Source organism: Dama dama, chromosome 13 (assembly GCF_033118175.1).
Source record: "Dama dama isolate Ldn47 chromosome 13, ASM3311817v1, whole genome shotgun sequence".
Lineage (NCBI taxonomy): Eukaryota > Metazoa > Chordata > Mammalia > Artiodactyla > Cervidae > Dama > Dama dama.
Genome location: NC_083693.1, coordinates 30,200,199 through 30,213,544, shown reverse-complemented (window position 1 = coordinate 30,213,544; position 13,346 = coordinate 30,200,199). Strand labels below are relative to the sequence as shown.

Below are 13,346 nucleotides of genomic sequence, written 5' to 3'. Positions count from 1 at the left end.
TGTGGGACTGCATCCAGGATGGGGCGGGGGTGAGGGCTGGGGCGAGTTATGTGCCCACATGATGTCCTGCCTGCTCTAGCTGCCCAAAGTCCATCTCCCGAGGGGTTTAGGAGGGTGTGGAAGGGACAGTAGCTGGCGACAAGCCCCAGGGGTGGGACAGATGAGGCCTCAGAGTGGAACCAGCTGAGCACTTACTTCCTCCGCCACAGGCCTTGCCTCCAGCTGGGTGGAGAGCGATGACCCGGGGTCCAGTTGCTCAGCGTGTCCCTTGGCTGAAGCACCTAGGCCACCAGCTGTAGGGCTGAGGCCTCTGGTGGAGCCTAACTGAATCCAGATAGGCTTTGCTGGGGAGAACCTCAGTCCCACACTGGAAATGCCGTACCCCCCACCCCACCCCACCCCACCCCGGCACACAGTCTGGCCCAGGCCCCTCGCCTGCCCCAGGTCTCCCTTGGGACAGGAAACCCCTGCCTGTGGTGGGGAGAGGAGCCAGGCCAGTTCCACCAGGATCCGTGCCTGAGAAGTAGGCCTCTCCTCGGGATATTTACTAGGAAATTTTATTCAAATAGAGGCTGGCGCCTGAGCCTTCCTTGGGGAATCCAGTGGGGTGGGAAAGGCCTGGACTAGTCTTCCCCCTGCCTCTTTGGGGCATCCCTGGCATGCTGCTCAAATTGCCCGCCTGCCCTTCCTTAGGTTCTGGGCCCCCAGGCCCTCCCAGCCCACCGCAGAGCCTACAGCCCTGTCCTGTAACAGCGCTCCCCAAGCACCCTTGGGCTGTCCCCCGGGGCGCTGTCTGGGCCCTGGGGAGTGCCCGGGGCAAACTGCTCTCTTCTGGGCCATTCTTTCCCAGCCCCCTCCTCCCTTCCGTTTCCGCGGGGCCGTGTGGCCGGCAGCTGAGGCAGCGGCCAGCGCTGGGCAGGGGGGGGCGGGCAGGCGTCGGGGCTCCCGCCCGCCCCTTCCCCTCAGCCGGCCCGCCCCGGGGCTTGGGCCAACTGAAACCACAGGAGGAGGAAGCGCGGAATCAGGAACTGGCCGGGGCGGTGTGGGGCCTGAGTGTAAGTCGGTCCTCAGCGGCCCAGGAGCAGCTGCCCACACCGGTAATGCCCGTACCAAGGCCCGGGAGGCGACGGCCAGCCCGGGAGGCGGTTGGGCAGGGGCCTGGCAGGCGATCAGAGAGAGGGACACGGGACAGGGTGGAGCAGGGGCGGCGGGAGGGTAGGGACTGGGGGTGGGGGTGGGGGGGTGGCCGCCTGGGGTGCCTGCAAGGGCAGCCTTGGCCCTGTTGAGGGCCCGGTGCACATCTTGCACCTGCAGCGGGAGCTGGGTGGAAGGATCCAGGGAGGGAGACTGGGAGGTTTCTGTTCCAGGCCTGGGGAGGAGACTGCCGGCATCAGGCCTCCACCTGGGACACGGGGAAGCACCGACGGCTCTCCCAGGCCAGGTGGTGTTTCGTACCCATCGCTGCGTTCCAGGGGGACAAGCGTCCACCTTCTGCCTATCTGTGGCTCTTCAGCCCCTCACCTCCCTGTCCCGCCCCTCCGTCCATCTCCAGCTACTCGCCCCCAGTGGTGGCCTCCCCTCTCTCCATCCCCAGGACAACACTATGGGCTTCTCTTCGGAGCTGTGCAGCCCCCAGGGCCACGGGGCCGTGCAGCAGATGCAGGAGGCCGAGCTCCGGCTGCTGGAGGGCATGAGGAAGTGGATGGCCCAGCGGGTCAAGAGCGACAGGGAATATGCCGGGCTGCTTCACCACATGTCCCTGCAGGACAGCGGGGGCCAGAGCCGGGGCATCGGCGCCCACAGCCCCATCAGCCAGGTGGGACTCTAGACTCCCCCTACTCCCTGCCCTCCACCAGCAAATTCCCGTGGGTGCTTGGGTAGGTCCGCCTGCCCCTTCCATTTCCCGGAGCTCCCCCCCCCCCGGGGGAGGGCTGGAGATTTGGCAAACCCACCTCAGAAGCGAGGTTCCCCACTCCCTGCCTTGCCTGCCCCTCCGCACTGCAGTCCTGGACAGAGCTCACCAGCCAGACAGAGGGCCTGAGCCGGGTGCTGAGGCAGCACGCGGAGGACCTGAACTCAGGGCCCCTGAGCAAGCTGAGCCTGCTGATCCGGGAGCGCCAGCAACTGCGCAAAACCTACAACGAGCAGTGGCAGCAACTGCAGCAGGAGCTCACCAAGGTGGGTAGGCTTCTGTCCTCTCTGCCTACATTTTGAGCTTCAGAAGGCTGGTTTTGCAAGGAACCCCTGGATTCCCTGAAGAAGTGGAAGTGTCTGACCACAGGCTGGCCCCCAGAGCCAGCTCCAGCTTCTTTCCCTCCTTCCCGCCGCAGCTAGGACTGGCCTTTGGTGGGGGGCCCCTCTGTGCTTTTTTTCTGTCACCCCACTGTGTGCCTGTGTGTGCCCATCTCCTGCACTGCACCAGCTGGCCCTTGAGAGAGAGGGAGAGAGGGATGGCGCATGGCCCAAGGCTCACTCCTCCCTGGGACCCAGAGACTCCACGAGGCAGCAGCGTGGTCCCCTGACTCCGAGGTTAAGGACTGGGGCTGTGAAGTGAGCCTGCCCACATTTGAATCCTGTCCAGCTCCTCGGTCTAGAGGCTGTTGGATAGGAGCTATTTACGTGGAGGCTTTAGCCTTCAATGTGCTGGGCAACCTTCTGTACCACACCCCTTCTCCCAGCGCAAACCTCAGCCTTGCAGCGGCCCCACAGCGGCCCCTGGTGGCCAGTCTTCACCCACTCGTCCCTCTCTCCGGGAGATCACCTAATTCAGGTGTCAGCCTGCTTTTGTAGGCAGTGTAAGCAGAACACAGACTTGCCCATATGTTTGTCATACTATGGCTACTGAAGAGCTAGGGCTTCCCTGGTGGTTCAGTGGTAGAGAATCCGCCTGCCAATGCAGGAGACGCGGATGGGATCTCTGGGTGGGGAAGATCCCCTGGAGAAGGGAATGGCAACCCCCTCCAGTGTTCTTGCCTGGAGAATCCCATGGACAGAAGGAGCCTGGCAGGTTACAGTCCATGGGAGTCACAGAAGAGTCGGACATGACTTAGCGACTAAACAACAACACTGAAGAGCTAAAATGGCAGAGCAGAGCAATTTTAACAGAGACTGCATGGCCTATAAGCCTAAAATGTTCCCGCTCTGGCCCTGAAGGAAAAGGCTGATCTAGTCTGTGCACTTGGCTCTGTGGCAGATGAGGAAGCTGAGGTTCAGAGGAGAGGGGAGGAGTTTGTTCTGAGTATCCCAGCACATCAGCAGGGAACTGGGGTCTTCATCCAGTCTTGACCATCTGTTGTTCCTGCCACCAGGAACATAATTGGGGACCCAGTACAAAAGGAAAACACAGGGCTCCTTGTCAACAAATTATTAAGAATTTCAAGATGGCATCAATGGCATTCAGCCAAGCACAGGTCCTTCTAAGCGTGGAGCTCTGCACAGCCCACACACACGCCTGCCACCTGATACCACCCACTCTAGGCCAAGGAGGGACAGTTGTCACCTGCCCAGTCCAGCTCTCTGCCACCCCCAGAGCTTCCCTGTCCTTAGCCCGGCTCCTCTGACCTTAACCTCAGCAACAACGGCTAAGTCCCAGGGGCCTCCAGGTCCTTCCGGAAGGATGGGCTTGGAGCACTTGCCCACCTGGACCACAGGCCCCGTCCAGGGCTGCACCTTGAGTAGGAATCCTCCAGGGACCTGCTGAACCACACCGGTCCCTCCTCTCTCCTCAGAGTCACAGCCAGGACATTGAGAAGCTGAAGAGCCAGTACCGAGCCCTGGCACGGGACAGCGCCCAGGCCCGGCGCAAGTACCAGGAGGCCGGCAAAGGTCCGAGGCTTCCCTCCCTGACAAGCGTGGGGATTCCGCCCAGGCCCGTCCACAGGCATCACGGGGGTGGCGGGCGCCACCTAGGCCTCTGCTCTGGGTAACCCTCACCTCCTTCCCCCGCTCTGGCAGACAAGGACCGTGACAAGGCCAAGGACAAGTATGTGCGCAGCCTGTGGAAGCTCTTTGCTCACCACAACCGCTATGTGCTGGGCGTGCGGGCGGCACAGCTGCATCACCAGCACCACCACCAGCTCATGCTGCCCAGCCTGCTTCAGTCCCTGCAAGACCTGCACCAGGAGATGGCCTGCATCCTGTGAGCCCACAGCCCCGCCCCCCCTGCTGCCACCGAGCCCGCCACAGCCCTAACGCCCAGAGGCAGGGCCCGGAACACCCCACCCTGTGAAACTGACCATCCTGTAGTCACGTGCGAATGAGCCCTGGGCAGGTCAATTGACATCCAAATTATATTATTCGGGGCCCTTATTGCAGGCTTCTCTTATGTGTATTGGCTCTTCCCTGGTGGCTCAGATGGTAAAGAATCTGCCTGCGATGCGGGAGACCTGGGTTTAATCCCTGGGTCAGGAAGATTCCCCTGGAGAAGGGAATGGCAACCCACTCCAGTATTCGTGCCTGGAGAATTCCATGGACAGGCCCCTCTGTCCATGGGGTTGCAGAAGAGTCGGACACAACTCTTCTGAGTGATTAAGACTTTCACTTTCATTGTATATATTGAACACCATTCTAGGCCCTCTTGGGTAATCCAGCAGAGAACAGAGACCAAAATTCTGTTCTCTAGGATCATTCATTTGTGGAAAAAGAAAAAGAAATCAGCAAGTAAAGTTGAAAGCCTGTTAGAGGTGATAAATGCTATGGAGAAAAATAAGAAAATGGGGATGCAGGGGGGCAAGGTAGGAGGTTATTGTTTTTTGGGTTTTTTTTTTTTAATAAGATGGTTCTTATGTATTTATTTTTTATTTTTACTTATTTATTTTTGGCTGCACTGGGTTTTCATTGTTGTGTAAAGGGCTTTCTCTAGTTGCAGCGATCAGGGACTACTCTCTAGATGTGCTGTGAGGGCTTTTCTCTTGTGGAGCACGGGCTCTAGAGCGTGAGCTTTAGTAGTTGTAGCACACAGGAGTAGTTGCCCTGAGGCATGTGGGATCTTCCCAGAGCAGGGATCGACCTGTGTCCCCTGCGTTGGCAGACCTGCCCTGGACCACCAGGGAAGTCCAGGAGCTTACTGTTTTAAGGGGAATGGTCTGGGAAAGCCTCAAAAGTGCAAGGAGGAGCCAGGCAGATGTTTGTAGAAGGGCCACACTAGAGAGAGGGAACCGCAGGCTCGAGGTGGGAGAATGCCTGAAATCAAGGAACAGCTAGGAAGCCAGTGTAGCCTGTGCAGAGCGTGGGAAGGACAGAGTCAGACAAGGGACTGCAGGAGGATAATAGAAGGTCCGGCAGACCATTGTGAGCACTCTGGCTCCAAGTGGACCAGAAGAGTGGCCGGATCTGAGCCATCTTAATAAAGTCAGTCTGGCTGCTGAGTTAAGAACAGACTTCAGGGGGCAAGACAGGATTAGACCAGACAGGAGCCACTGCAGTGAGCTGGACCACAGACTACGGCTACTAGACCCAGGCAGTAGCAATGGAGGGGAGAAGTGGTCAGGTCTCGGAAGTACTTTGAAAGTGAAGCCAGTGGAATTTCCTCATGGACTGGAAGCAGGGTGTGGATAGAACAGTCAAGGAGGCTCCAGGGGCTTGGCCCAGAGCCCCTGGGAGGCAGAGGCCACGTGGAGAAGGCAAGGGGAGAAGCAGGTTCAGGGGACAGCCAGAGGAGTTCATTTTTCAGCTGGTGGAGTCTGAGTGTCTAAGGGATGTCCACCGGGACGTGTTGAGTAGGTGGATGGTTACATGGGACCACTGGAGCTCTGGGAGGTGTTGGGACTGGAGGTATCAATATGGGGTCAGCACAGTGATGGCTTCGGGGGTTATCAGAGCCCCCAGAGCCCCACTGTGGGGCTGACTGCCCAGAGCAGACACATTTGTAGCTCACATTTCCCGAACACTTCCTCACACCACACACTCCACTCATATGCTGTCCCTGGGGCCTTGTTATGACTTCTGGGAGATGCTAAGTGACTTGCCTGTGGTCGTTTGACTGGTCAATGATGGGTGAGGGGGGAGTCTAACCCTACAGTGGGCCCAAATCCAGTGCCATGGGCCCCAAGCTTCTAGCCTTGTCCAGCCTGAGGCCTCCCTGACCCAGGGTCTGGTTTGGGGGCAGGAAGGAGACCCTACAGGAGTACCTGGAGATTAGCAGCCTGGTGCAAGACGAGGTGGTGACCATTCACCGGGAGATGGCCGCAGCAGTGGCCCGCATCCAGCCGGAGGCCGAGTACCAAGGCTTCCTGCAGCAGTACGGGTAAGCCCCTCCTCACGGGGGCCGGGCGCCCAGGTGGCTGGCCTGGCAGGCACTGACGGGCACTGTTGCCACAGGTCCGCCCCTGACATCCCACCCCGTGTCACCTTTGACGAGTCACTGCTGGAGGAGACTGAGCTACTGGAGCCTGGGGAACTGCAGCTGAACGAACTGACAGTGGAAAGCGTGCAGCACACGTGTGTGGGGGCTCGGCCGGGGGCTGGGGGCCGGGGGACAGACGCTGCCCATGCAGCGCTGCGGCCAAGCCGCTGGGCTTCCTCGGCTCGGCAGGGAGGCAGCCGAGGGGCACGGCTCTCACTCTGCCCTTCCTCCGGGTGCAGGCTGACCTCGGTGACAGACGACCTGGCCGCGGCCACCCAGACCGTGCTCAGTCGGCAGGAGGCGGTCACTCAGCTGCAGCGAGAGCTCCGGAATGAGGAGCAGACCACCCACCCCCGGGAGCGGTGAGTGGGGCCCGCTGACAGCTGCCTCCTGGTCCTCCATGCCCTCCGTCCGGCCTGCCTGGCTCACCCCTGGCCTTCAGCCGAGCCCCCCTCTCTCCCCTCCATCACTGCCCGCCCCTGCCTGCAGGGTGCAGCTGCTGGGCAAGAAGCAGGCACTGCAGGAGGCGCTGCAGGGGCTGCAGGTCGCGCTGTGCGGGCAGGCCAAGCTGCAGGCCCAGCAGGAGCTGCTGCAGGCCAAGCTGGATCGGCTGGGCCCCGGCGAGCCCCCGCCCGTCTTGCTCCTGCAAGATGACCGCCACTCCACCTCGTCCTCGGTGAGCTGCCCCCACGCCTCCAGCCCTGCCCGCCCCCAGCCCCCTGGGGCTGCGCGCCTCATTTTCACCCTCCCCCTCCCTCCCCAAGCCTGGCCACCCGCTGACGTCTGTCCCTGGCCTCAGGAGCAGGAGCGAGAAGGGGGAAGGACGCCCACCCTGGAGATCCTCAAGAGCCACATCTCCGGAATCTTCCGTCCCAAGTTCTCGGTGAGTGGATTCATACCTCCGCCCTTCCCTCAGGGGTGGGCTAGGCCAGGGCTCTCAGGGACATCTCCCTAGGCCGCTCCTACTACCCGTCCTCGAGTTGAGTTACTTACTGAAGGCTTCTCCCAGGCCATTTTACGGGGGTGCCCCTCTCTTCCCTGGGACTCCAGATCCTGTCACCCCTGCCCACCCCTTTCTCTCCATCACCCACGTTGTGTGGCATGGTCACCCCAGGGCTCTCCCTGCTCCAGGAGTGGTCGCAGGCTGCGGCCTTGTGGACAAGGCAAAGCTTGGTTTGAGATCAGCCAGCCTGGGCAAGTTTATTGCTGGCTCTGAGGGTTGCAGGCGGCTCTGTGGCACTTCGGCGGTTTGTGAGGACAGAAGGCTTGTGAGAGGCAGACAGACAGAGACACTTCCCCCGACCACCCACCTGGCTGGCCTAGCGACCCCTCCTTGCTCCTCCTCCATGCCTTTCCAGCTCCCCCCGCCACTGCAGCTCGTTCCAGAGGTGCAGAAACCCCTGCATGAGCAGGTGTGGTACCACGGGGCCATCCCGCGGGCAGAGGTGGCTGAGCTCCTGACACATTCGGGGGACTTCCTCGTCCGGGAGAGCCAGGGCAAGCAGGAGTACGTGCTGTCAGTGCTGTGGGACGGCCAGCCCCGACACTTCATTATCCAGTCCGCTGATGTGAGTGGACCCCAGCCTCCCCTTCCCTTCCCTCTCCTCCCCTCCCCTCCCCTTCCCTTCAGCAGGAAATGACCTTGAGGCTGTAGAAAGGAGCTGCTATGTCTTAGACGCCTCCCCGGCAGAGCTGAAAGGGGCCGCAGAGACCACCCAATCCCTGCAAAAACCAACAGAGGTTAAGCCTTCAGCATCCATCCCCCCATAAGATGGGGGAGCAGGCTTGTCGTGCACCCTCAGGTCTCTGCCTCTTGCCCCAGGCAGGCCCTTTCTCCCCACTACTCTTCCTTCCTCTCCTCTCCCACGGCTCAGTGACCCCACCCCCACCCCCAGCAATGGAGGCCGTTGACCCCAGGTCCCCCCGCCCCTGCAGAACCTGTACCGACTGGAAGGAGATGGTTTTCCCAGCATCCCCCTGCTCGTTGACCACCTGCTGCGCTCCCAGCAGCCCCTCACCAAGAAGAGCGGCATCGTCCTGAACAGGGCTGTGCCCAAGGTGAGCCTGCGGCAGGGGCTGGGGCTGCGGGTTTAGGCCCACAAAGGATCCTAACATCGAGGGCTTTTCAGGTCCCCAGCAATTCATATACATATGTGGGCTTGCCAGGTGGCACTAGCTGGGAAGAACCCACCTGCCAATTCAGGAGACGTGAGCATTGCAGGTTCAATCCCTGGATTGGGAAGATTTCCTGGTGAAGGAAATGGCAACCCACCCAGTATTCCTGCCTGGAAAATTCCATGCACAGAGGAGCCCAGTGTGGCTACCGTCCACAGAGTCGCAAAGAGTCAGACACAACTGTAAGCGACTTTAGCACACACATACAGGATACATATTAACACATACAGGGAGCCCAGCCAGCCTCCTGCTAGGCTTGAAACATCAAGATCACTCCCGTTTCCTGGGCCTCATACACCAGGCTGGTGCTCACCCACTTAGTGCCCCTGCCCGGTTCCCGAGTCATCTAGGTATGATCTTGGGTCCAAACCCCGTTTTACAGACCAATATACCAAGATGCCAAGAAATGAAAGACACAGCGTTAGTGGGGGGTGTCCAGTCTGTCATAGGGCCCAGCATGTGCGCCTGCCACTGACTTCTGACCCCTCCAACCTCCTCCCTTCCTCAGGACAAGTGGGCACTCAGCCACGAGGACCTGGTGCTGGGCGAGCAGATTGGGCGGGTGAGTTGAGTGTGCTCTGCCAGCTCCTGGCCGCCTACCTTTCTGTCCCCCAGCATTGCTTCCGTCCATCCGAATCACACCAGCACCCCCACCTCCAGAGCTCTTTGGCCTCCGTGCCTCAATCTGATTCCCAACTTGGACCCCTGTCCACTGTCCATCCACTGCCATACACCGTCCTGCCAGAAACCAAGGGGAAAGTGCCTGCCCTGACAACTCCCCAGAGATGCTTCTGCTGCCAGCTCCGCACCCTACTCCCCTCACGTGCACGCACATCACGCCCACCCCCCCACCTCAAGGAGGCGAGACACGCTGTATTCACGTGACCTGTAAAATACCAGCTTGTGGCCTGGCGGGCCAGTGGTGAAGACTCCATGCTCCCAAAGCAGGGGGCACGAGTTTGATTCCTATCGGGGAACTAAGATCCTGCCTGCTGCATGGCATGGCCAAAAATAAATAGATAAACAAATATAAATGAATATAAATACATGCAATAGGTTCTTAGGAAAGAAGGCACTGTCCTAAAACTCAGAATGCTTTTCCAGCCCAAGCAAAAGTGATTTTTGAACCCTCCATGTCACGTCTCAGTGACTGCAGTCAATCAGAGGTGACTTTCTCAGCCTGTCCCCCACGTCTGCTTGGCCCCCTGAACTGAGAGCCGGAATGAGCAGGACTGAGTGCGGGGGGCGCTGAGTCAAGGGCGGGTTGGGATAGGGTGGGCTGTGCTCCTGGGTGCAGGAGAGGCCCACAGTCCAGGGAAGACAGTTGGGAACCCCAGACTGTTTCAGGGGAACTTTGGAGAAGTGTTCAGTGGACGCCTACGAGCAGACAATACCCTGGTGGCGGTGAAATCCTGTCGCGAGACCCTCCCCCCTGACCTCAAGGCCAAGTTTCTGCAGGAAGCGAGGTGGGTGATACAACACCCATCACTGTAGCTCCCCCCGGACGACAGGTTCCCCGGCACGTGGCAGGACATTTGACCTCTGAAGGGCTTGACTTCTGTCGTGTTGTTTAATCCTCTTGGCCCCCTGTAGCTTGGCGGGGTCCAGGCTCGGGGACCCACCTGAAGTCACACGGCCTGGTCAGCTGCTCTTGTCCCCTGCTGCCTGTCTCCTGTTCTCCCTTGGGCCACCTGGCCTTCTCTGGGGCTCCTGGGGCTGGGGAGGCGAATGTGTAAGACCCCTCCCACCCTTGCCCGAGGCCTAAGCAGCACCCCCAACCCCTCAGGATCCTGAAGCAGTACAGCCACCCCAACATTGTTCGTCTCATTGGTGTCTGCACCCAAAAACAGCCCATCTACATCGTCATGGAGCTTGTGCAGGGTGAGCAGAGGGGGCTGACCTCTGGGGGTGGGGCGCTCAGCCGGGCTAGGTCTCTCCCATCTCGAACCTCCCACCAACACCGCCCACTCCCAGGGGGCGACTTCCTGACCTTCCTTCGGACGGAGGGAGCACGCCTGAGGGTGAAGACACTGCTGCAGATGGTAGGGGACGCGGCCGCGGGCATGGAGTACCTGGAGAGCAAGTGCTGCATTCACCGGTGAGGGGGTGAGGGATGGGCGTAGCAGGCCATCCCAACACCTCTTCCCCACCCCTGCCCCTTCACCAGCAGGCACCAGCTCCAGAGGTGGGGTGTGCCTCAAAGGGACCAGGCATCATCTCAGGGGCAGCTCTGGCCCGTGGCTGTGTTGAGCGCGCCCTGGCCAGGCAGCTGGCAGGTGCCACACGGACGTTGGCCACATGAGCCCCGTGTCCTGCTTCGCCCAGGGACCTGGCTGCTCGGAACTGCCTGGTGACAGAGAAGAATGTCCTGAAGATCAGCGACTTTGGGATGTCCCGGGAGGAAGCCGATGGGGTCTACGCGGCCTCAGGGGGTCTCAGACAAGTCCCCGTGAAGTGGACCGCACCGGAGGCCCTTAACTACGGTACCTGGGCCTGATCCACGCTGGCCGCAAGGCCCGAGGCCGGGCACGGGTGCCGCCACCTGCCCCTCTCTGGCCGGTGGGCGAGGCCCACTCATGCTGCCTCACCTCCTCGCAGGCCGCTACTCCTCCGAGAGTGATGTGTGGAGCTTTGGCATCTTGCTCTGGGAGACCTTCAGCCTGGGGGCCTCCCCCTACCCCAACCTCAGCAATCAGCAGACCCGGGAGTTCGTGGAAAAGGGTAAGGGAACCTGGTGGCCTGACAGCAGTCCCAGAGCCAGGCCCTCTTCCTGGCACTCCAGCTGAACTCTTCCAGGTCTCCTGTCTATCCTCCCCACTGGGGCACAGTAAGGACAATCCTTGAGGTACCATCCAGAGAACCCCTGTTATGTGCCAGGCTATACCTTTATTTCATTTACTCTTTTTAAAAAAATTTTTATTTATTTAATTATTTTCAGCTGCTCTGGGTCTTCGCAGCTGTGTGGACTTTTCTCTAGTTGCAGCGAGCGGGAGCTACTCTGTAGTTGCAGTGCTGGGGCTTCTCATTGTGGTGGTTTCTCTTGTTGTGGAGCACAGGCTCTAGGCACGCAGGCTTCAGTAGCTGCAGCTCCCAGGCTGTAGAGCACAGGCTCAGTAGTTGTGGCACATAGGCTTAGTTGCTCTTCAGCACGTGGGATCTTCCCAGACCAGGGATTGAACCCGTGTCTCCTGCATTGGCAGGTGGATTCTTTACCACTGAGCCACCAGGGAAGCCCTTCATTTACTCTTCATAACATGTGAGGTCAGGATTAAAAGGTCCTTTTTACAGAAGGAAATTGAGATCTCACAGGAGTCACACCACTAGCACACGGTGACTTGAGATTAGAATCTCTGTGTTTCTGGGAAAGAACAGGGGGCTCCTTAAAAATGCTGCAAAAAAAAAAAAAAAAAAGGAGAACTTTGCAGCTTAAGCAGCTCCCATTGCTCCTGGCATGTCCCCAGGGGCTGCCAGGGGCCCTCAGACCCCCTCCTTAAACCTGGTGCACTGTGCTTGTCCTCACAGGGGGCCGCCTGCCCTGCCCTGAGCTGTGCCCTGACGCTGTGTTCAGACTCATGGAGCACTGCTGGGCCTACGAGCCAGGGCAGCGGCCCACCTTCAGCATCATCTACCAGGAATTACAGAGCATCCGAAAGCGGCATCGGTGAGGCTGGGCCCCACTGCTCAAGCCAGCGGCCCCTGTGGGCAAGATCATACCTCCTCAACAGGGCTCCAGCTCACCCCGCTGGACAGCTCTTCATTGTCCTGGACTCCAGCCTCCGGATTCTATGCTGCCGTGCAGGGCTGCAGCTCCCAGCCTGCCCTGCATCCCTGCTCCTTCCAGGGCTTCCTCTTCCAGGCAGAAATAATAAACCCATTTATTTGTGCTCATCAGGTGCTCTCAGCATGTGCAGTCCTCTGGAGGGCAGGTCTCAGGAGGACCAGAGGGCCTGTACCATGGCCATGGGGAAGGAGGAGGATGGGCAGCGTTCGCAGGGCGGAACTGATGCGGTGTGGTTGGTAGCTGTTGGATGTGAGACTTGGGGAAGAGGGAGAAAGACCAGGGCGATGTGCAGGCTTCAGACCAGATGGAGGTGTTATTTCTGAATTAGAAGCCTAGGCAGAGGATCAGAGCCGTGGGAAGGATGGCGAGTTAGGAGGAGCATTAGAGGGGCCTGTGGGGATCTAAGTGTGACATGTAAGTCTGGAAGCTCAGAGGGAAGTAAAGGCTGGCAGCTGAGGTTTGAAAGTGAAAGTGGAAGTTGCTCAGTCGTGTCCGACTCTTTGCGAACCCATGGACTATGTAGTCCATGGAATTCTCCAGGCCAGAATACTGGAGTGGGTAGCCTTTCCCTTCTCCAGGGGATCTTCCCAACCCAGGGATTGAACCCAAGTCTCCCACATTGCATGTGGATTCTTTACCAGCTGAGCCACAAGGGAAATCGTTAGCTTATAAATGTTTACAGACCCTGAGTCTGTGCCCCACAGTCACATGAGATACAGGAGGGAAGAGGAGAGTGTCGGGAAAGTTGGAGTTCCACCCAGAGCAGATGGAGTGGCTGGAGAGAAAGAAAATGCTTCGCATCTCTCAAGACAAGTTTACCGAGCAATGAGGGGCCCTCACTTCCTCCCTTAAGTCCCCCTGAAACCTAAAAGCTTATCTGAAACTTTTCTAGCAGCAACAGTGAAGGTCAAAAGGACAAAGAGGGACTTTCCTGGTGGTCCAGCAGTTAAGACTCTGTGCTTCTGCTGAAGTGGGTTCAATCCCTGGTTGAGGAACTGAGATCCTGCATGTTGTGCGGTGCAGCCAAAAAAAAAAGAAGAAGTATAA

At 59.2% G+C, this 13,346-nt stretch overlaps 1 protein-coding gene across 2 annotated transcripts; it reads left to right on the top strand.

Annotated features, from left to right (window-relative positions):
* The first annotated feature begins 944 nt into the window (after positions 1-944).
* Positions 945-12,406, top strand: FES (FES proto-oncogene, tyrosine kinase). 2 transcript variants are annotated; one of them, XM_061158751.1, is made up of 19 exons: positions 945-1,097; positions 1,595-1,816; positions 2,005-2,178; positions 3,729-3,825; positions 3,955-4,138; positions 6,107-6,244; positions 6,319-6,438; positions 6,583-6,705; positions 6,833-7,019; positions 7,143-7,226; positions 7,702-7,911; positions 8,279-8,401; positions 9,027-9,080; positions 9,866-9,984; positions 10,305-10,399; positions 10,493-10,616; positions 10,844-11,001; positions 11,117-11,239; positions 12,041-12,406. In XM_061158751.1, exons 2-19 carry the CDS (start codon positions 1,604-1,606, stop codon positions 12,181-12,183), a joined length of 2,469 nt encoding a protein of 822 aa, XP_061014734.1. In that variant the 5' UTR covers positions 945-1,097; positions 1,595-1,603; the 3' UTR covers positions 12,184-12,406. The 2 variants fall into 2 exon arrangements, with proteins under 2 accessions (XP_061014734.1, XP_061014735.1); XM_061158752.1 differs by having other exon boundaries at positions 946-1,055.
* Positions 12,407-13,346: the final 940 nt, after the last annotated feature.

Excerpts from the sequence above, each read along its gene's own strand:
- FES (XM_061158751.1), top strand. The coding sequence starts at position 1,604 with ATGGGCTTCTCTTCGGAGCTGTGCAGCCCCCAGGGCCACGGGGCCGTG. Across the intron at positions 1,817-2,004 it reads CCCACAGCCCCATCAGCCAG|TCCTGGACAGAGCTCACCAG; the intron begins GTGGGACTCTAG and ends TCCGCACTGCAG. Across the intron at positions 7,227-7,701 it reads TCTTCCGTCCCAAGTTCTCG|CTCCCCCCGCCACTGCAGCT; the intron begins GTGAGTGGATTC and ends ATGCCTTTCCAG.